The 19081-nt window shown below is 31.9% G+C and overlaps 2 protein-coding genes and 1 pseudogene across 2 annotated transcripts; 2 read left to right on the plus strand and 1 right to left on the minus strand.

Annotated features, from left to right (window-relative positions):
- Nucleotides 1–1343: 1343 nt before the first annotated feature.
- Nucleotides 1344–2642, minus strand: LOC127096135 (putative UDP-glucose flavonoid 3-O-glucosyltransferase 3; annotated as a pseudogene).
- A 2565-nt stretch (nt 2643–5207) lies between these two features.
- LOC127122610 (probable prolyl 4-hydroxylase 7) lies at nt 5208–8673 on the plus strand. The gene is made up of 8 exons (XM_051052917.1): nt 5208–5523; nt 5640–5714; nt 5803–5860; nt 6914–7018; nt 7427–7484; nt 7568–7743; nt 7831–7891; nt 8248–8673. Exons 1-8 carry the CDS (start codon nt 5417–5419, stop codon nt 8556–8558), a joined length of 951 nt encoding a protein of 316 aa, XP_050908874.1. The 5' UTR covers nt 5208–5416; the 3' UTR covers nt 8559–8673.
- An 833-nt stretch (nt 8674–9506) lies between these two features.
- LOC127115533 (transcription factor MYB35) lies at nt 9507–11947 on the plus strand. Its single transcript, XM_051047056.1, has 3 exons — nt 9507–9765; nt 9965–10094; nt 11122–11947. The coding sequence occupies exons 1-3, from the start codon at nt 9633–9635 to the stop codon at nt 11885–11887; spliced, it is 1029 nt and encodes a 342-aa protein (XP_050903013.1). The 5' UTR covers nt 9507–9632; the 3' UTR covers nt 11888–11947.
- The last annotated feature ends 7134 nt before the right edge of the window (nt 11948–19081 follow it).

A 19081-nucleotide genomic window follows, 5' to 3' on the forward strand; every position in this document is an offset into this window, starting at 1 on the left:
ATATTGCATGACAACTCTAGGGCAGAGCTTCCCCATTTCTTTTAGACCTTCCGTGCGTCTCCGATCCTGTGGCATGTCAATCCGTTCTATTGCAAAGAGGTAACTGCCTAAGACTCGATTCAGCGAGCTGCGACACCTACTGCTAGGACGTGAACACATCGCCCACTCTCCTTTGACACAACTGGTGTCCTCCTTTGTAAGTCCATATTCAGATGGCAAGCCCTATGTAGTCGAACTACGGCAACTCTGATTCTCATATTCAGATGAGATACGTAGGCACAAGATGCGATGTCTTGCCGAGTTTGACTAACAACTAACAACTAATCCTTGTTTGCTTTCGCCCTTGTTGCGATCCTTTCTCTCGCCTTCGTTGCGATCGAGACTTTCCTTTTCTCTTACCCTAGTTGCAATCGAGACCCTTGTTCCCGTAGTTAGTTTGAACTACGTTTTGCTCTGATTCTCATTCCCGATGAGATACGTAGGCATAAGACGCGATGTCTTAGCGAGCACACATCTCTTTAACCCATAGGTAGCCGAGCTACGAAGACTCTGATTCTCATATTCAGATGAGATACGTATGCAGTGGATGCGACATCCGTGCGAGTCATTTTTCTTTTAACCTTCTCTTTTAGTAAATAGTACATTAGATAAACACACACCCTTTAGACAAGAACAACAAGAGTGGATCCCGTAGAGTACTACGGATGCGTAGGGGTGCTAATACCTTCCCTTCGCATAATCGACTCCCGAACCCAAGATTTGGTTGCGAGACCTTGTCTTTTCCTTTTCTCCAGGTTTACTTCGAGCGTTTCCTTTCTCTCCTTTGGGATAAATAACGCACGGTGGCGACTCTTCTGTCTTCCTCTTTCGCCGGTTGTTTTTTCGCACCTCTGTATTTTTTTAGGCTGCGACACCAGGTCTTAAATCCCATGAAGAATTTTAAATATTATGGGCCCCATGGTTTTCAATGCATTTTCTTCATGTTTTTAATTTGGTCAAAATAGCTTTCTCCACGTGGTTTTTTTATTTATGTACCTCTAAAACCTCAATCATGCTAATCCTCAAATTTGAAACTTCTAAAACTTTCAAATATTTGATACCTATAAGCCTCTATAACATTGTGTACAATATCATTACCAAAGTCTCAGTTAACCGTCTCCACGCCCTCATTGAAACTCTTGTTGGACCTTATCGAAGCAGTTTTCTGCCAAATAGGGGAACCATTGGCAATTGTATTACTTTATAGTAAATTATTCACTAAATTCACATAACAAATAAGAAAAAAGGTGATGTTTCCTTCAAGCTAGATCTAGAAAAAGGTCATTGACAACTTAATTAGGATCTTAAAATCCTTCGGGTAAAAGCAATACCAACTCTGAAAGTGGATAATTAGATGGAGCATGCATAAAGCCTTTCGGTGATAGTTTACACAAAGACCACAGAAATTAGATACCACTATTTTCAATAGCATGTGCTATCTCCTTAACCTGCTCCTCATCGAAAGAATATGCTCCCGAAGTAGAGAAAAACTACCGAGGAAGGAGGTTGATCATCAAGCCACTTGATGATATCATCAGATCCAACAATTTTTTCTGTTTTGAGGTCAGGGATTAACAAAGGTCCCACCAGCTATATAGTTGGTAAATTTGCTAGATCAGGATGAGAGAAAAAGGAGTGAACCGCATGTGATTCAAGCTCTTCAGATGAGTTTATTATAATTCCATTTGGTTTCCTGAGGCCACTTGCATAGTTTATGAAAAACGATTCCCATTCCTTACGAAACACAAAACATGGCAACGAGTATGAAGGAACCAAGTTGTTGAAACTCGGGATGGCCAACTCGTTATGCTGCAGAAATCGAGTCAAATCGTCGTTGTCTCTTTCAAATAGAGTGTGAAGATGAAACATCAAACCAAGAAAAGCAACACCAGAAGTGAAACAGACGAGTGCAGGGACCAAAAATTATTTGGCAATATCAACCATGGTAGTGTCGAACATGTCAACAACAAAAGCAGCTAGGGTCCATGTTGGTCTTCTTTGACAATGAGGTTAAGATAACTTATTTGACGTTTGGGTTTTGATCTTCAAGGAGAGATTAACGGCGGAACATCGATCCATGTTTGAAAGAAGTGAAGTTTTTGGAAGATTGATGAGGTGAAGTGAATCGAAGATGGGGAGGGATACATTGTCGACATTGGATTTAGTGTTGTTTGGGAATTTCACAACTAAGACGATTATTCGAAGATGAATATCACAGTTGATTAGAAACTTAGAGAGCGCAAGAGTTGAAATGAGGTGGCTGAAACCAGGATGATCACGAAGATTATCAAAATGTTGTTGTTCAAGCTTGGCCTTCCTCCAACACTAGTCATACGACTTCCTTCAAGAAAATATAGAAAGACTCCACCACTTTCAACCATTATGTCTTTACAAACATTTTTCACCAGATAAATCATATTGAAGTCAGACTCAAAGGGAGTCAGAAATATCTCGAGAGAGTTTATTATCTTCACCATGTCCAACTTGAGAAACAAATACAAAGAGATTTTAACCGCATCCTCTTCTAAGAGAAAATCCTCTGGTTTCAAGAGTCTTGAGACAGACATATCAAATTCGGAGACAAAAATATTTCTTTCCTCCATATGCTCAGACCATCATAAGAAGGAAGAGAAACATAATCAACAAAAAACCCTTAAATTTTTTTAAGATCTTTTATGTAACAACAACACCATCCAAACCAAACCACCTTTCAAACCTCTCACCACTATCAAGTGTCGGATGATGATGACATAACCTCCCACATTAATCCGTCTCCAAATAGGTAGTCACCCATGCCTTAAATTCCATGAAGACTTTTAAATCTTATGGGCCCAATGGTTTTTAATGCATTTTCTTCATGTTTTTAATTTGGTAAAATTAGCTTTCTCCATGATCTTTTTTTTCCATCTACCTTTAAAACCTCAATCATGATAATCCCCAAAGTTGACACTCTTAAAACTTTCAAATATTTGATACCTATAAGTCTATATAACATTGTGTACAATATTATTACCAAAATCTCGGTTAATTGTCTCCACACCCTCATTGAGACTCTTGTTGGTCTTTACCAAAGCAGTTTTCTGCCAAATAGGGGAACCATTGACAATTTTATTACTTTGTAGTAAATTATTCACTAAATTCACAGAACAAAGAAGAAAAAATGTGATGTTTCCTTTAAGTTGGACCTAGAAAAAGGTCTTTGACAATGTTAGTTAGGATTTAAATTAATTTAGCTCACAACCAAAATAACAACTTCATATGGAATAATTATTTACAGAAGAGAAAATACGCTCTTAGTAAATTTACTACTTTACTCTCACCCATGACAAATATTTCCACTTAGACTCAAGAACACTCTCGAAACATTAAGGATAAAATATGTTAGAAAAAATGAGAGATTTAGATAAATGATGAGAGAAATGAAAAGTGAGATTTTTCTCGGTTTCTGTATGTGAAAAAGTGATAGAGAAACTTTGTATTTATAGGCTAAGGCATAATATAAATTTGGAAACAATCAATTAGTCTAGTCAATTAGCCAACCTAAATAATTGATAGTTAAGGCCACATATGGAAGGTTTTTATATAGAGTCATTACCAATCATTAAGAGACAGACCCAATCAATTTTAAACTCAACCAAGCATGATCTAATCGATCAGGTTTATGGTCTAATCAATTAGACAATTAGAAAATGTCTTCCGAAAATATTTTTTTTGTGATTTAATTATAATATGAGAGATTTCTCAATAAACTTTAGTGTGTGTGATTTAGCCATGATGTTTCCAGAATTATCCTTGTGTGTTTATAAGACACTAGTCACTCAGACGGACACGACCAGACGAGCTTTCATGTTTCCTCTCTTTCACAACCCTTAAGCTTTAAGTATTGATATATTATATTTGATTTTAGCATCATACAAAAGCCTTGAGTCTTGTAATGAGGCTTGATATATCTTCATATTGATTACCATTATTTGAGAGATTGAGAGGTCAGGCCACCGGTGAACCTTGAAGTCCAAGTCTTCACTTGAAATCGTTGGACTACAATGTTGACTTGATCTTGAAGAGCATAACTTGATTAAATATGATAGTTTGAACAATCATATTGTACATATTTGACCGCTTGAGCTATCTTTAGTAGTTGCTTGACTTTAAGTGTTATCATCATCATAACTAAATAGCTACTAAGTTGACTTGCAGTTTTGCTACCTATAGATCCACATTTCTCATGAAATTATTCATAGGGTATACACTCTCTCGAGCTTCCCACCTTTTAGCGAATTCTTTCATTACTTGCTTAATCAAACCTCAAACAAGATACATAAGCAATCACTTCATCACTTGGAATCTCCAAAAGTACTCTTGAACTATTATTAATGTAGATGGAAGTTATAATGATACTCCAAATCATATTGGCTAATGAGATTAGACAATGCGGTTTCTCTTGATCCATACCCAATTCTTTAGATATCCTCCATGCATAACTTTAAGCCATTTACAAAGACATTTCTCTAGCCAAATATATGGGCATTACTGACTCAACTTGCTACTCTGATTCAACCCATAATATTAATTTCATTGAGAACCCTTGAATAAGTATCATAAACATGCAGTGTTTGATCCAAAGTATTTGAGACATTATTCTTGAAAATTCTATGTTTAGAAACATCCACATTCTCAGAAAAGATAAACAAAATATTAATTCCATAACAAAATTCGAAACTTCTACTAATATTGATCTTCAGATTTAATCACCATTCTTAAGAATTGAATAACATCCTTACATCATATGCGATGCGACTAAAAATTATTTTTAAGAGTTTAATTTTTCTTTCGCTTCTTTTTCTATTTCTGTAGTCTTGTAACCATGCGACTAAAAATTATTTTTAAGAGTTTAATTTTTCTTTCGCTTGTTTTTTTATTTCTTTAGTCTTGTAACCATAAAACATTGTAATTCTAAATTTGAAAAAAAAGGACAAAATTGATTTCCATTATTCAATTAAAAGAATAAATTATCAATTTCCAAACTTATAAATTTATTTATGAAACCAAATTGACCCAACATTAAAATTTCCATGATGGTCAACTATGACTAAAAAAAACATTATTTTTTTAATAAATAAATAAATAAACAAAATTAGAGGAACATTCCAGAAAAAAGAATTGAAGGGGATTTTCAGAAAAGTAAAACATAAACAACACAGAGGAGAGACCACCAAACTCAAATCTGTGGGTACTCTGTTCAATTTTTCATAAAAAAATAAAATTAATTAATTAAGAAAAAGAAAAAGAAAAAAACCAAACACGTTTTCTCTAATTTTACATTACCAAATCCAACATTCATTCTTAATTCTTGTTCTGTGTCAATTTCTTCATCATCATGCTAAATCCTCGTTTGGTTCCATTGTTACTCTTTTCCCCCTGTTTTTTCTCTGTTCTTTTCGTTTCCTCTATTCGATTACCCAGTTTGGGTGAAAAAAAACCAACGTAATAATAACTCATACCCATTTCTTCATTTTTGTTTATGTATTTGAAAATGTTGAAAAAATCTTATCTTTTTTGTTTGGGGGTTTCAATTTTGTTTTTTTTCCAACTGTTTTTAGGGTTGGATCGGTTTTTGGAGCCTCTAAGGTGAAGTTTGATCCTACACGTGTCATTCAGCTCTCATGGAATCCCAGGTACTTCCGTTTTCTTCTGTTCTACAAAAGGGTTTTATTTGTTTTTTTCAATTTTTTAATAGAAGTTTTTGTGAATTATGTTATGCAGGGCTTTTCTGTACAAGAATTTTTTATCTGAAAAAGAATGTGATCATCTTAAAACTCTGGTTAGTTTTTTCATTTTGTTGTTTTGTAATTATCATTGGTTTTGGATTTAATTCTTTGTGTGTGTGTTGGAGTGCAATGCAATGTAATTGATAGTATATATTATGTTCATGTTGAGGGTAGTTGGAAAATCCGTTTAGAACTTAGAAGCTGGTTTGATAGGGTTGACTTAGACGGCTATCGTGCCACTCATGTCGCGCTCCTGAAGTTTCGGTCCTGGTGTGACAAGATATGTTGAGAATCTTACATAGTGTTATCGGTGATGGAATGAGGCGGAAGGCCGAAAATCCGCCATATAAACACGCCATTGCATTATGTGGTGCAGAAATGGAGGACATTCCTTCACAAATTTCCTATGGCGGTTGTCCTAAAAACCTCTGTCATTCCGCCATGGGTTCCATTTAATAACTACGGTCACATATTGGCTGAATTTGTGTTTATAAGTGGGAGGCATCTCTCACCTTATAAGCCTGTTTTGTCCTATTTTGTAGGGTTGAGTTAGACTCTGCAATCAGGTCGCTCAGGTCATGCTCTGAATGTTCAGTCTTAGGCGTGACAGGGTGTGTTGAGAGTCTGACATTGTAAGGTTTAGAACTTAGAAGCTAGTTTAATAGGGCTCACTTAGATGGCTATTGGGCCTCGTCGAGCCCGTGATGATGTTCAGTCCTGGGTGTGAGAAGATATGTTGAGAGTCTTACACGGTCCGCCATATAAACTTGCCATTGCATCATGTGGTGCAGCAATGGAGGACATTCCTTCACAAATGTCCTAGTGCGGTCGTCCTAAAAACCTCTTCGCCTTTCCGCCATGGCTTACATTTAATGAGCCTGGTGACATATTGGCTAAAAATACGTTTATAAGTGGGAGGCATCTCTCTCCTTATAAGTCTGTTTTGTAGGGTTGAGTTAGACTCTGCTATCTTGCCACTCAGGTCATGCATGCTCAAAATGTTCCGTCTTGGGCGTGATGAGTTGTGTTGAGAGTGTGACATTGTAGGCTTGAGTTAGGTCTATTCTAAATTGTAAGATTCTATGTCGGAATTTTTGTGTTAATAGGCTAAGGATAAGCTGGAGAAATCTATGGTGGCGGATAATGTATCTGGTAAAAGTATACAAAGTGAAGTCAGAACAAGTTCCGGGATGTTTCTCAAGAAGGCACAGGTATAATAAGAGAATCTATTTTCTTTCCATGTCAAAACCCATAGGTTCTTCATGTGATTATTGTATCTAGCTAGCATACTATGAAATATGGTAGACAAGTTTTTGTTTTCTTTTTTTGTTGCGATTTATTTGATCACATCATTCTCGTTGCATGGAGAGGCATGCATTTTGATTTTGCTTTGATAACTATTGACGAGAAATGTGCTATAAAGTAGTTTGGTGTTTCAATGTTTTTGTACAAATTCGTGACCCTTTCATTTCACTATAACCCTTTCTCTACAAATTCTTATGACGAAGTAACCGTGTTTTTATGAGACTAAGTTTTACTTTTGAGATATTTGTTTTAATTTATCGTCTAATTTATATGTTTACTTGTTTGTTTCCTCTTACTTTTGTTTAATCTTTAAGGATGAGGTAGTTGCTGATGTTGAAAACCGAATTGCCACATGGACATTCTTTCCCATAGGTAAGTAGACACCATCGTTCTTCGATCCATTTTAAAGCTTTTTCGTTTCGCTTCAATTTTATGAACTTACTCTTATGCATCAGAGAACGGCGAGTCTATACAAATATTGCACTACCAACACGGCGAGAAATACGAACCACATTTCGATTTCTTCCATGACAAGGCTAATCAGTTACATGGTGGCCATCGTGTTGCGACGGTGCTGATGTATTTGTCTAATGTTGAGAAGGGTGGAGAAACAGTTTTTCCTTATGCCGATGTAAAGATTTTCTCATGTCTTTGATTCTGTCTAACAAAAGAAAGAAAATAAAATCGTGATAAATGAGTAATTGGTTGGATTTTTCAGGGGAAGTTGTCGCAGCCGAAAGATGATAGCTGGTCTGAGTGTGCTCACAAAGGATATGCAGGTATACATTTCAAAAATAGCTTCACCCCGAATTGATTTTGGACGTGTAAAATTGATTTTGACATGTTTGGCTGCTCTCGAGTAGAAGTAGAATTGATTATGCTTTTCAGAATTAACTCTACTTGAAGATAAGAATTGTAGTTTTTGAGTCTAGACGTGATTTTTATTTTTTTCGATGAGATATATTGTTATAAGCTATTCTATGTTATAAGTTATTTTTATAAAGGTATTTAGACGCAAATTTAAATGTTTATATAAACTTGAAATATAATGCCTCATAATCTAACAGAAAGCTTTTCTGTCTATTTTTTCTGTATAAGATCTTAATTATAACGCATTCGGTTTCTGTCATTTCAGTAAAACCTCGGAAGGGTGATGCCTTATTGTTCTTCAGTCTTCATCTGAACGCAACTACAGATGGTAATAGTTTGCATGGAAGTTGTCCAGTGATCGAGGGCGAGAAATGGTCTGCAACAAAGTGGATTCACGTTGCCGACTTCGAGAAACCGATACATCAAGAAGTAGACAATGGAGAATGCACGGATGAGAACGAGAATTGTGCTGCGTGGTCTAAAGTCGGTGAATGCGAGAAGAATCCAAGTTATATGGTTGGTTATGAAGGAGTTAAAGGAAAATGTAGGAAGAGTTGCAATGTTTGCTCTTCTTAGGATCATAATGGTTTTTGTTATGAACTAGAAATTGTAATCAAAGAAAGAGAAATTAAAAGAATATAAAGTGTAATATTGAAAACTAAATAGAAATTAAGAAAATAATTCTCCTCAATGGTTTTTCCTTTACTACCGACGTCTTAAAATCGAACCGGTGGGATATGAATATGATGTCATGATTCAACTATTTTAAGCGTCTTAAAATTGAAATGGCATGATCTCGGATCATGTTTTAACCAATGTAATCAAGTACGAGATCTTAAGTAAGATCGGTCGATCTTGGAGATCTTAAATAGGATCTGTCGGCATGTGAAAGATCGTAATTTCCGATCTTACTTCAAAAAACTTGATCTTGACTATGGTGACAAAGAAAACGAACTATTTTCTCTGGTCATTTTTCTCTAGTTGTAGTACTCTCCTCCGTCATCCTTACATGTCATTCTTAGAGAAAAACTGGTAACGAAAACGATCTTCGATCTTTCTCTAATCGTAACCTCAATTTTGGTTTTTGGCACGTATGTTCTTACGATCTTAGGTTACAACACTTGATCTTAGCTACACTGATTACAATCGAATTGTCCGTAATCGAATCGAACATTAACAGTGTTCGTGCGCACGAATTTTCCACTAAGAGGCATTATGCATGTCAATGAAGCAATTATGCATGTCAATCAAGCAACATAACTGTGAACAAAAATTGATTGCACATTCATCAATAGTATCATCATAATTAGTTAAACATATTCAGTTTTAACAAAATTGATCATTCAAAATGAACCTGAAATATAAATTGTTCTTAAGAGCAAAACCATATGAAAGAGAGAGAATATGAATGAAAGGCACCACCATTATGATCCTGATGTCATGTCATACAATTGGTTTCGCCTCTTAATTTTGTTATCAATAAAGATGAATATAATCATGCAATTGTTGTTATATGAACCCAAAATTTGCATGCTTTTCTTGCCTCTTCATATCTTAAACATTACCCTCATTTTCACCACTTTAAATGTTAATTACTCTTCAATGCACATTTCACCACCATTACATTATTCATCTCTCTTGTTTTGAAAAATGGGAAGGCCTCCTTGTTGTGATAAAACCAATGTCAAAAGGGGTTTATGGACTCCTGAGGAAGATGCTAAAATTCTTGCTTATGTTGCTAATCATGGAATTGGAAATTGGACATTGGTTCCGAAGATCGCCGGTTTTTTTCTTCCTCAATTCCTTCGATTTCTGAAACATGGTTTTAAATTGCGGTCACGTCTGTAAATATTTTATACTGATGCACTTAAAATTGCCGCTGGATCGAAATTTAAAACTATGTTTAGAAATAGTGTAACTGGTCGAGATGCGTAATATTGTGTTATATAATTCGAGTTTTCTTTTCTTGAATTTGTTTTCAGGGTTGAATCGGTGCGGTAAGAGTTGCAGATTAAGATGGACTAATTATCTAAGACCTGATTTGAAGCATGATAGTTTTACACCACAAGAAGAAGAACTCATTCTTACTCTTCATGCAGCTATAGGAAGCAGGTATGTTCAATTGTTCATGTTCTTATTCTACTTGTAATGTATGAAATTAAAATGAAATGTGACATTAACTGTGAAAAAATGCCTAATTCAGATCATCAAACTGTTCAATTGTGACATTAACAGTGAAAAAAAATGCATAATTCAGATTATCAAATTGGCTTTATAGTAAGATCTGTATGTTTTAATATAACATTTTAGCTGTATAAGAAACTCACATCATATTTGTATGTTTTAACAACATTTTTCAAGTGCATGATTTCTTAATTATGAAATTAGATTTAATATCTAATCTCAATTATAAGTAAAATTAACCAATTTGACGTGATTGCTTAATTAATCGGTCATTGTGTCCGTGTCTGTCAATTTCAATTTAATTAAAATCACACATTAATTCAAAAGCTCTGAATAGTTGCTTCATTATTTTTACGTTTTTTATATTAGGATATTGTTTTTATCGTGATTTGATTATTTTCATGTTTTTTTTATATTAGGATGTTGTTTTTTTATGTGATTTATTTTTCTATCGCGAAATCAAATATATACTAAATTATTTTATGTACAAAATAAAAGTAGTAATTTTTTTTTGTAATGAAAAGTAAAAAAATTTAAATGACCTTTCTTGTTATTTAAATTTGTATGAAGATTTGTTTTATAGAAGACTATTTTAAAGAATAATAATATTTAATAAATGGTTAAACATAATCATGGTTCTTTAAATATCCTAAAATTCGGTTTTAATCATCTAAGAATTTTGTTTCTAACAATAATTTTCGAATTTTTTTCTTCTTCAATTTTAGTGTTTGATTTTGAAAATTGTAAAATTTTGCACTTTTTTTCTATATGTAGAATAAAATGCAAAATTTTATACCTAGACTAAAATTCGAGATAAAAAAGTTTTAAAAAAAAGTTTAAAAGAACATATAGTAGAAGTGTCAAAATTTTGAGATATTTAGGTACAATGAACATGATTAACCCTTTGATAAAATAGTAAAGTTAGTTAATTTTTTTTGTTTTTTTATTAATGTAGATGGTCATTAATTGCAAAAAGACTACCTGGAAGAACAGACAATGATGTTAAGAATTATTGGAACACAAAATTAAGAAAGAAGCTTATGAAAATGGGAATTGATCCAGTAACTCATAAGCCAGTTTCACAAGTTCTTTCTGATTTAGGAAGCATTAGTAGCCTCACAACAATAACCACTCAAAACCAAATGAATTTTGTCAATAACAATACAATTTTGGAGCATCCCAAAGAGGAACAAGTTCAATATCACCACCAATTCACAAACCAAGAGAGTTTCCAGCAACAATATGTTCTAAATGAAGTTGCATCTTCGACTTCGTCATCATGTTCCTCTAGTTTAACAAGACTAAGTTCACCGATTTCGTACTCGTGCAAAACTTCACAAGCTCAGATTAATCCTAACTTTGATTGGAGCGAGTTTCTTCACAATGATGAGCCGTTTATGTGGTCGGAGATTCAACAGATTCAACAATGTGACATACAAAGGGTGATGTCGTCGTTGAACCTCTCGGGTTTAATGCAAAATGAAGGTGAAATTTCTAATAATAATAGTAATAATTATAATGGTAATGGAAGTGATAAACAAGGTGGTTCAAGTGAAGGTTTTGATGCTGTTGCTTGTGTTGCAAGTAAGGAATATGAAATGAATAAGCAATGTGAAGGAAATTCATTTTCAGGGAATGAGTTTGTGGATGGTATTTTGGATAAGGATAGTGAGATAAGGGCAACTTTTCCTGAGTTTTTAGATGCATCTTTTGATTATTGATTAAGTGCTTTTATTAGATTATTGGACTCAATTATATGTTGTTGCTTTTGATTTTTGTGTGATGAAGGATGTTTTTAGATAGTGAATAATGATTTGTAGTTGTGATTTTTTTTAATTCAGATTGGGAATTTGATTTTTGTTTAACCTCTAACTCAAATGCTTTTGTTTATGATTTTCTTTATAGGAAAAAAACATACCTATAATTATAATTATGGTTTTAATAGTTTTCTAAAATAACCAAACATAGAGTTGAACAAATGTGTTTTGATATTCTTCTAAGGAGAACCTGAAAATAAAAAAGACTATAGAGTTGCTATCTTTTGTTCTCTCTTTCTTTTTTAATCAAATCTAACTTGCTTCACTTCATTAAAAATATAATCTGCAATATAACTAAGAGTAATAAAAAAAGTTATGGAGACTAACTAAACATAATTTTATGAGACTATCAAAATACGAGGAGTGGGAACAACATCGAGTTCATGATCAAAAGTTTTAAAAGACTTTAATACCACATCTCTATCAAAAATCTTTAAATATTGTATCAGTCTTATCTTTTATATATTATTCATTTAATTCTTCTAAAAATGATGTGAGATTAATCACTCATTTAATTCTTATATATTATTTGTAAGGAATTCAATAGATAAAGTAACAATTTAATAATCATGGCTACCAAGAGACTTAACACCATATGTCGAGGATGTGTTGGACATTTGGAATAGAAAATGAGTCTAGAGGATTATATCATCTCTCATCGTTGATGGTGCGTGTTTTTATTGCTCCTCAAAGTCTAACAAATCAATGTTTGAATCTTTCTAACCTTAATATAATGTATCTTTTTAGTTCTTAGATTTTCTAATCTTTCGTCATTTGAATGCCAATCGTATCAATTGAAAAAAAAAATACTTGTCACACCTATATTCAACGAGTAAATAAAAGTGTTGTGTCACCTTTTATTCTAATTCATTTAGATATTTCAAGTCCTAGTTGTGCCAAGTCAACTTTGGATTACTATTTCTTTGTAATTTTTAGATGATTTTTTTACCATGTACTTGATTATTTTTAATGAAAATTCGTTTAGAATTTTTATATTCCACGAATTTCATGGAGAAATTAAAAAGTTTGACAACTCCAATAAATTTTTATGCGCTAACAATACTTGTGAATATTTGTGATCTTAGTTTTAGAACGAAAAAACGACAATCTAATTGAAACCACTCATACTTAAAAAAAAATTAGTATTCGACTTTGTGACCGACTAATCTAATGAGACTAATCTCACCGTCCATTGATGGGAGGTCCATTTAAAGTCAAAGCAAAATTCAATATGGACTGGTCTAACACAAGAATTGTTAGCACTTAGCGGAATTCTCAAACCTAAGACCGTGATGTCCATTTTTTTATTTTGAGTTGATGCCCCCTTACACCTTATTACCTTATCAACCGAATGCTTTCTTTTGTTCTTAAATATCAAATTCATTATTCTATCTTAAACCTAAAACATGATCTCTATCCCAATTATCTAGACTACTCACATATATAAAAATGTGTCATTTTTTTATTCCCAACTTCACAACATTGTTTCCGCTAATGTCACATTCTTTAAAACTTGCCCATTCTTCTTTCCTTATGTGCGCCACTTGTTGGCAACTGTACTACATATATTTGAGATATCCATTTTATCATCTTGACATATATTAGAGACATTTCCGCAACTCTCTTGCATGCCTACCAAACGATAGATACATCCTTCATAAACATTAAGAGAGATGAAATTAATCCATAAACAACATCATCTGCTTCCGATGCTTCTTATGTTATGACACCTACTTTTGAAATTTTAATATCATTAAAAAAATGCATTCGGTATCATAATCCTAATCTTAAATATCCTTGTATTTTAAATTATGAGTGTCTATTTACTTTATATGTTTCTTTTATTTCTACTTTGAATTTTATGTATATTTCTATGCCTACATGTGAAGTTATGATTGAGTTGGTTGCATTATATTTAAACAGCACTTGGGAAATTGTTCTCTTATCTCCAAACAAAACTAAGGAAGATCATCAACATGTTTATACAATGAAAGTTGGATTATATGGTTATATAAATTGTTTCAGTTTGTTTGGTAGCTTAAATTTACATTGTTTGAACAAATTGGTTAGATCTATATCCCTTAGATTTTTATGATAACAAAGTATTTAAAAACAATTGGATTTTCTAACATTTATTCAAGTTTGCAGAATTATATGATTAAGAACAAATGAATAGAAGCTTGAGGATTCTGCATCTGAAGATCAAACTCTAGCTTTGAAGATCACTTCTGAAGACTCTGGCTCTGATGGAAGATCTAGACTCTAAAGAAGTCAACTCTGAAGAAAGTCAGTATTTGGTGGTCCAGACTCTGAAGCTTAAGAAGGCAAAAAATGGACTCTGAAGTGATCAGCCTTTAAAGAGTGAATTCTGAGGAAAGTCAAATCTGAAGTAGAGTCTTTTCAATTAAGGCAACTCTGACAGTTTGAGAGACCTTTCGATCACGTGAAGAGTTTGGGAAAAATATCTTCTTGGATGTCTGAACTTCAACGAATCATTCTCCTTGTAAAAAGTTGTTTTCTTGATGTGTCTAATCAAATACAAAGGCTATTTAACCTTTTGATGAAAGTCTTCGACGTCTCTTTTTCTACTCTATATAAGGAGCTGAAGAACCAAATGTTGAAGACTAATACACTATATTACAAGACTCTCTACCTTGACATTTCAAGTAGAAGTTAGTCTGTCAAAATTGCTAGACTTGGAACCTCTTTAACACTTGTATATTTTAGAAGTTCTTAAGTCTTAAAGTCTTTCTAAGTTGTATTACGTATGCACCTCTGATTTTATTTCAAGTGTAATTATTACTCAAATCTCTTAACAATTTGTTATAGAGTCAGAAATCTCTTCCTTTATTGCTTGAGCATTTGAAGTCTCTTACTTATGGACTTGAGTAAGAAGTCTCTTACTTGTGTGTTTGAGCATTAGAAGTCTCTTGTTTGTGTGTTGGAGCATTGAGAGTCTCTTACTTGGTGCTTGAGCATTTGTAATCAGTTTGGTTATATTGAAAACCCCTTAGGAGTACAATGAGATTGAACTACTCTCAATTGTGAGAGAAACCATGATAAATGTTTGTGCCTTTGCTTTTACTTTCCTTATTTCTGCACTTAATATTCCGCGGTTGTCAACTCTGATACTCTAAGTCAGATTCTGTTTCAGAATCTGATAAGGACCCTCAGAAGTAAACCAAAGTTTTTTGAAGTTAGACTCTGAATCAAGTGTTTAGAATCTGATTAATAACCATCAGAAACAGAAGCTGAAAAAGCTTTAAAAAGAAAAAGAAAACACAATTCAAGCCCTTTCTTGTATTTTTCTCACCTTCATACACATAGATACTTAGTCTCGATTATGATGACGTGTTTTTCCTGACGATCAAAATCAATTATGTTTGCCGCTCTTTTGCAATAAATTCCATTCATTAATGGACACTTATATAAATGTGAAAGTTTATATAAATTTGCCTCCAAATTTTATTGCTCATGACAATTATAGACTTGTTTGTCGATTTCTTATTTTTTTCATGGGTTAACCTCTAAGTATTTGGTTTGATCGTTTCAACTATACCTTAATATTATATTTTGTATTATTATATGTGAAGTCGATCACTCCATTTTCTTTCTTAATTCCCCTATTTACCATTGTATCTTCCTAATTTTGCCTATGTTGATGATATTATTATTAATAGATACTAGTAAAGGACCCGTGAGTTCGCACGGGTCGCGCAAGTGCAATAATTTATTTTAAAAAAATTAAAATATAATATATTTTTTTTTTATTATATATATATATATATATATATATATATATATATATATATATATATATATATATATATATATATATATATATATATATATATGGCTGGATCAACGTACACAAATTTATTGCATAAGAGTTTTTTTTAATGTAATGGATGTTAAATGATCAATAAATGGGTTCAAAAAATTTCCACAAATAACTTTTTCCAGTTTGGGACATAATAAAGTAAAACATTATTAATTTATAGTAATATAATTTGCTTAATTTTTTTGTATACTATATTAAGGAAATAATCAAAAAATATAATACAAAAATATTTTTACAATTTATTGGTATATTGATATATAATAAACATTCCATTGTTAATGTTATGAATAAACATTCCATTTATCATTGAGATTTTGAACATAAGAAATAAAAATATATTTATTTAGTAATGGATGAAATTTTTCAATCTGTTACTAATTTGAGGTATAAAAGCGCAAATATTAATCTTCATAATAAATGATTATTTAACCAAAATACATAAACCATGTAAAAGAAATACCAGAACCTCATTTGTTTTAAAATATAGTAATGAATACTACCAAATGTTGAAATTAATTGCAATTGATACAGTAAGGTTTAATGCAACAAAAGATATTGAAACAAAAGGTTCACAATTTTAGTTAAAATTGTGAGAAATAAGTCCAGCAACAAAAATGATTTAACTTCGTATAATTCTTTGGTTCTTAAAAAACTGGGTTTATACAAAACCTGCCCGCAACCTTTTAGGAAGTGATGATTCATTACCCTGTAAAAAACAATTACATCCATATAAACAAATGTTAAAACATAATGTATATTTTATACAACTCATTCAATAAAATTCTAATAATAAACAACGACATTTGTTGATATAATATAACTAATGAAAAACTTACGTTTTATAAGTTTTCAAAAACTTCTTTGAACACGGCGTTTGTTGTAGAATTCAATGGATGGTTATCCTTGTCATGGATTAATATCTTAAGCCCTTTTTTGCTTTTGACCCTTGATATTGCAACATATAGTTGACCATGACTAAATACACTTCTAGGCAAATACAATCCATAATCCAATGACTGACCTTGAGATTTGTTAATCCAATAACGGTAATATTTATTATTAAAAAAAATTCATTTTGTCATTTAAAGAAAATCAAGCAACGATAATATTTGGCAAAAAAACTACAATAATAACTAATTTAATTTCAGGATATTGATTTCATTTTGGAATGATAAGATTGCAACAACAATAAAATAACGGTAATATTTTTTAGTAGTATAAATAGGTAATTTATTTTATCACATTTTTCACTCACATCTAGTCTAAATTTGACCAATTTATTTTATTTAATTTTAATTTTTTGTGTACACATTTCATTTGAAAATGAACCTCAATCAACATAACACATGCTCCAATTTTATGCAAAATGATGGAAGTCCTCTTTGTATCCCAAATCAACAAAACACCCCATATTTTGGAAATCCACCTCTTATTCCAAATCCACACCATAATTCAAGATTTCAAAATTCTCTTTTTATCCCAAATCCATAAAATAATTCACCCATTGGAAATTACTCATATCATACATCACCTTACCCAATGAAAAACTCTCTTTTAATGTATTTTGATATATTTGAATCAATTTTTTAATTATATTTTATATAATATATGGTGGGATTTAGTGGGACCCATTTTCTTAGCCCACTTTAATTATTTACAATCATTTTCTTGTACAACTAAATGTATAAAGAATTGATATTCTTATTAATTTATTACAAATCATGCATAACATTAATTATCTTACGGCTGAATTATTTTAATACTCCACTGACCTAGCCAATAGAAAGGAGGCAGTGGACATAATTATTCATTTCAACCCCCAACTATATTTTGGCAAATAAATAATTTAAATATGTTGAGTTATAATACTATATATGATGACGTGAGATTGGTAAAAAGTATAGTTGCATGCTTAACTTAATCATTTCAAACAAACAATGTAGATTTTCCATTACCAATCAAAAGACAATTCACTGTATATGATAATTATACCTTGTTTTTTTTTATAAATCCTTAATTCAGTTGAATGCAAGATTCAAACATTGCTCCAACATTTCTGAACTACCTGCAATTTTAACATATGTATTAGACTTTGAAAAAAAATTGTAAAAAAATGTGTTTCTATGTGTTTTCTATAATTAGTTTTGAAGGATTTCATAATAAATTTTTATGTAATTGTTTTTTTAATTTCTAACACCATTAGGCATGCTGAAACCAAACATGACATGCAATAATCTATTTATAATTTAGTCGTATACACATATTTCATAAGATGACAACATATTTTGTTATCAATCTAAAATACTTATTAACATTTGAAGATATGATACTCATATAAATTTTGTAGTTGAAAGAACACACAAAACACAATGTTCAACATAACAACATAGGATTTTGAATAATTTCACACACATGAATTAAATACTCATTATCATCCTTTAAACCATACATGAAATATAAATGTCAATTGTAATCCCACAAAATAAATACTTCAAAAAAGTAAGAACACATCCTACAACCAAAACATATCATGTTCTTAACAACTTCATACTTAAACTCATTCTGGTGCTAAAAAGTTCATAAAATATATTTCAATATCAAATTTCCGAAAATTCTAATTAAGAAGATGGTTCTATCTTTACTTTCTTGGATGGTTTGGTGCCTGATAATTGCGTAGCGCCAGACGCTTCAAAATCAACTTCTTCACCCTTGTCAGCAATTACAACATCCTTAGCCAGAGTCATTAGAATGATTGATTCTGGGTCATTTTCACCAGATGCAGATAATGTTTGCTTGCAATATAAAAAATTAATTGTCAGATATAAAATGAATTATAATAATACAATATTTATCATAGAAAATTATTATGTTAACAAATGAAGATACTTACTGCGGAAGTTTCCAAATTTTCTTTGTTAGGGACCAACTTTGCATATTCAGTTTTAGACTGATTCTGCACATTGAAACATCGAATATTTATTATACTTGTTAAATGTTTAAATAATACATGAATTAAGTGAATATTATACGTCTTCTACTATGTAGTCATTTTCAATCTCTTTAACAAAGATTTCATCATCACAAAGCTTCCAAACAGACGCTTAGGAAAACGTTGGTTGCACCTTAACTCTAAAAGCCATTTTCTTATTCAACAGCATTTCAAGCTCATCAGGATAAACCATTGGATCATCTTTTCCATTCTAATGGAAAAATAAAATATCAACCATGAGTGATAATCTGAACTTTACAACTCGATA

Source organism: Lathyrus oleraceus, chromosome 1, assembly GCF_024323335.1.
Source record: "Lathyrus oleraceus cultivar Zhongwan6 chromosome 1, CAAS_Psat_ZW6_1.0, whole genome shotgun sequence".
Lineage (NCBI taxonomy): Eukaryota > Viridiplantae > Streptophyta > Magnoliopsida > Fabales > Fabaceae > Lathyrus > Lathyrus oleraceus.

Coding starts and splice junctions, on each gene's coding strand:
- LOC127122610 (XM_051052917.1), top strand. CDS start 5,417: ATGCTAAATCCTCGTTTGGTTCCATTGTTACTCTTTTCCCCCTGTTTT. Junction 5,715..5,802: donor CAGCTCTCATGGAATCCCAG/GTACTTCCGTTT, acceptor TATGTTATGCAG/GGCTTTTCTGTACAAGAATT. Junction 7,019..7,426: donor TGTTTCTCAAGAAGGCACAG/GTATAATAAGAG, acceptor TTAATCTTTAAG/GATGAGGTAGTTGCTGATGT.
- LOC127115533 (XM_051047056.1), top strand. CDS start 9,633: ATGGGAAGGCCTCCTTGTTGTGATAAAACCAATGTCAAAAGGGGTTTA. Junction 9,766..9,964: donor ATTGGTTCCGAAGATCGCCG/GTTTTTTTCTTC, acceptor ATTTGTTTTCAG/GGTTGAATCGGTGCGGTAAG. Junction 10,095..11,121: donor CATGCAGCTATAGGAAGCAG/GTATGTTCAATT, acceptor TTATTAATGTAG/ATGGTCATTAATTGCAAAAA.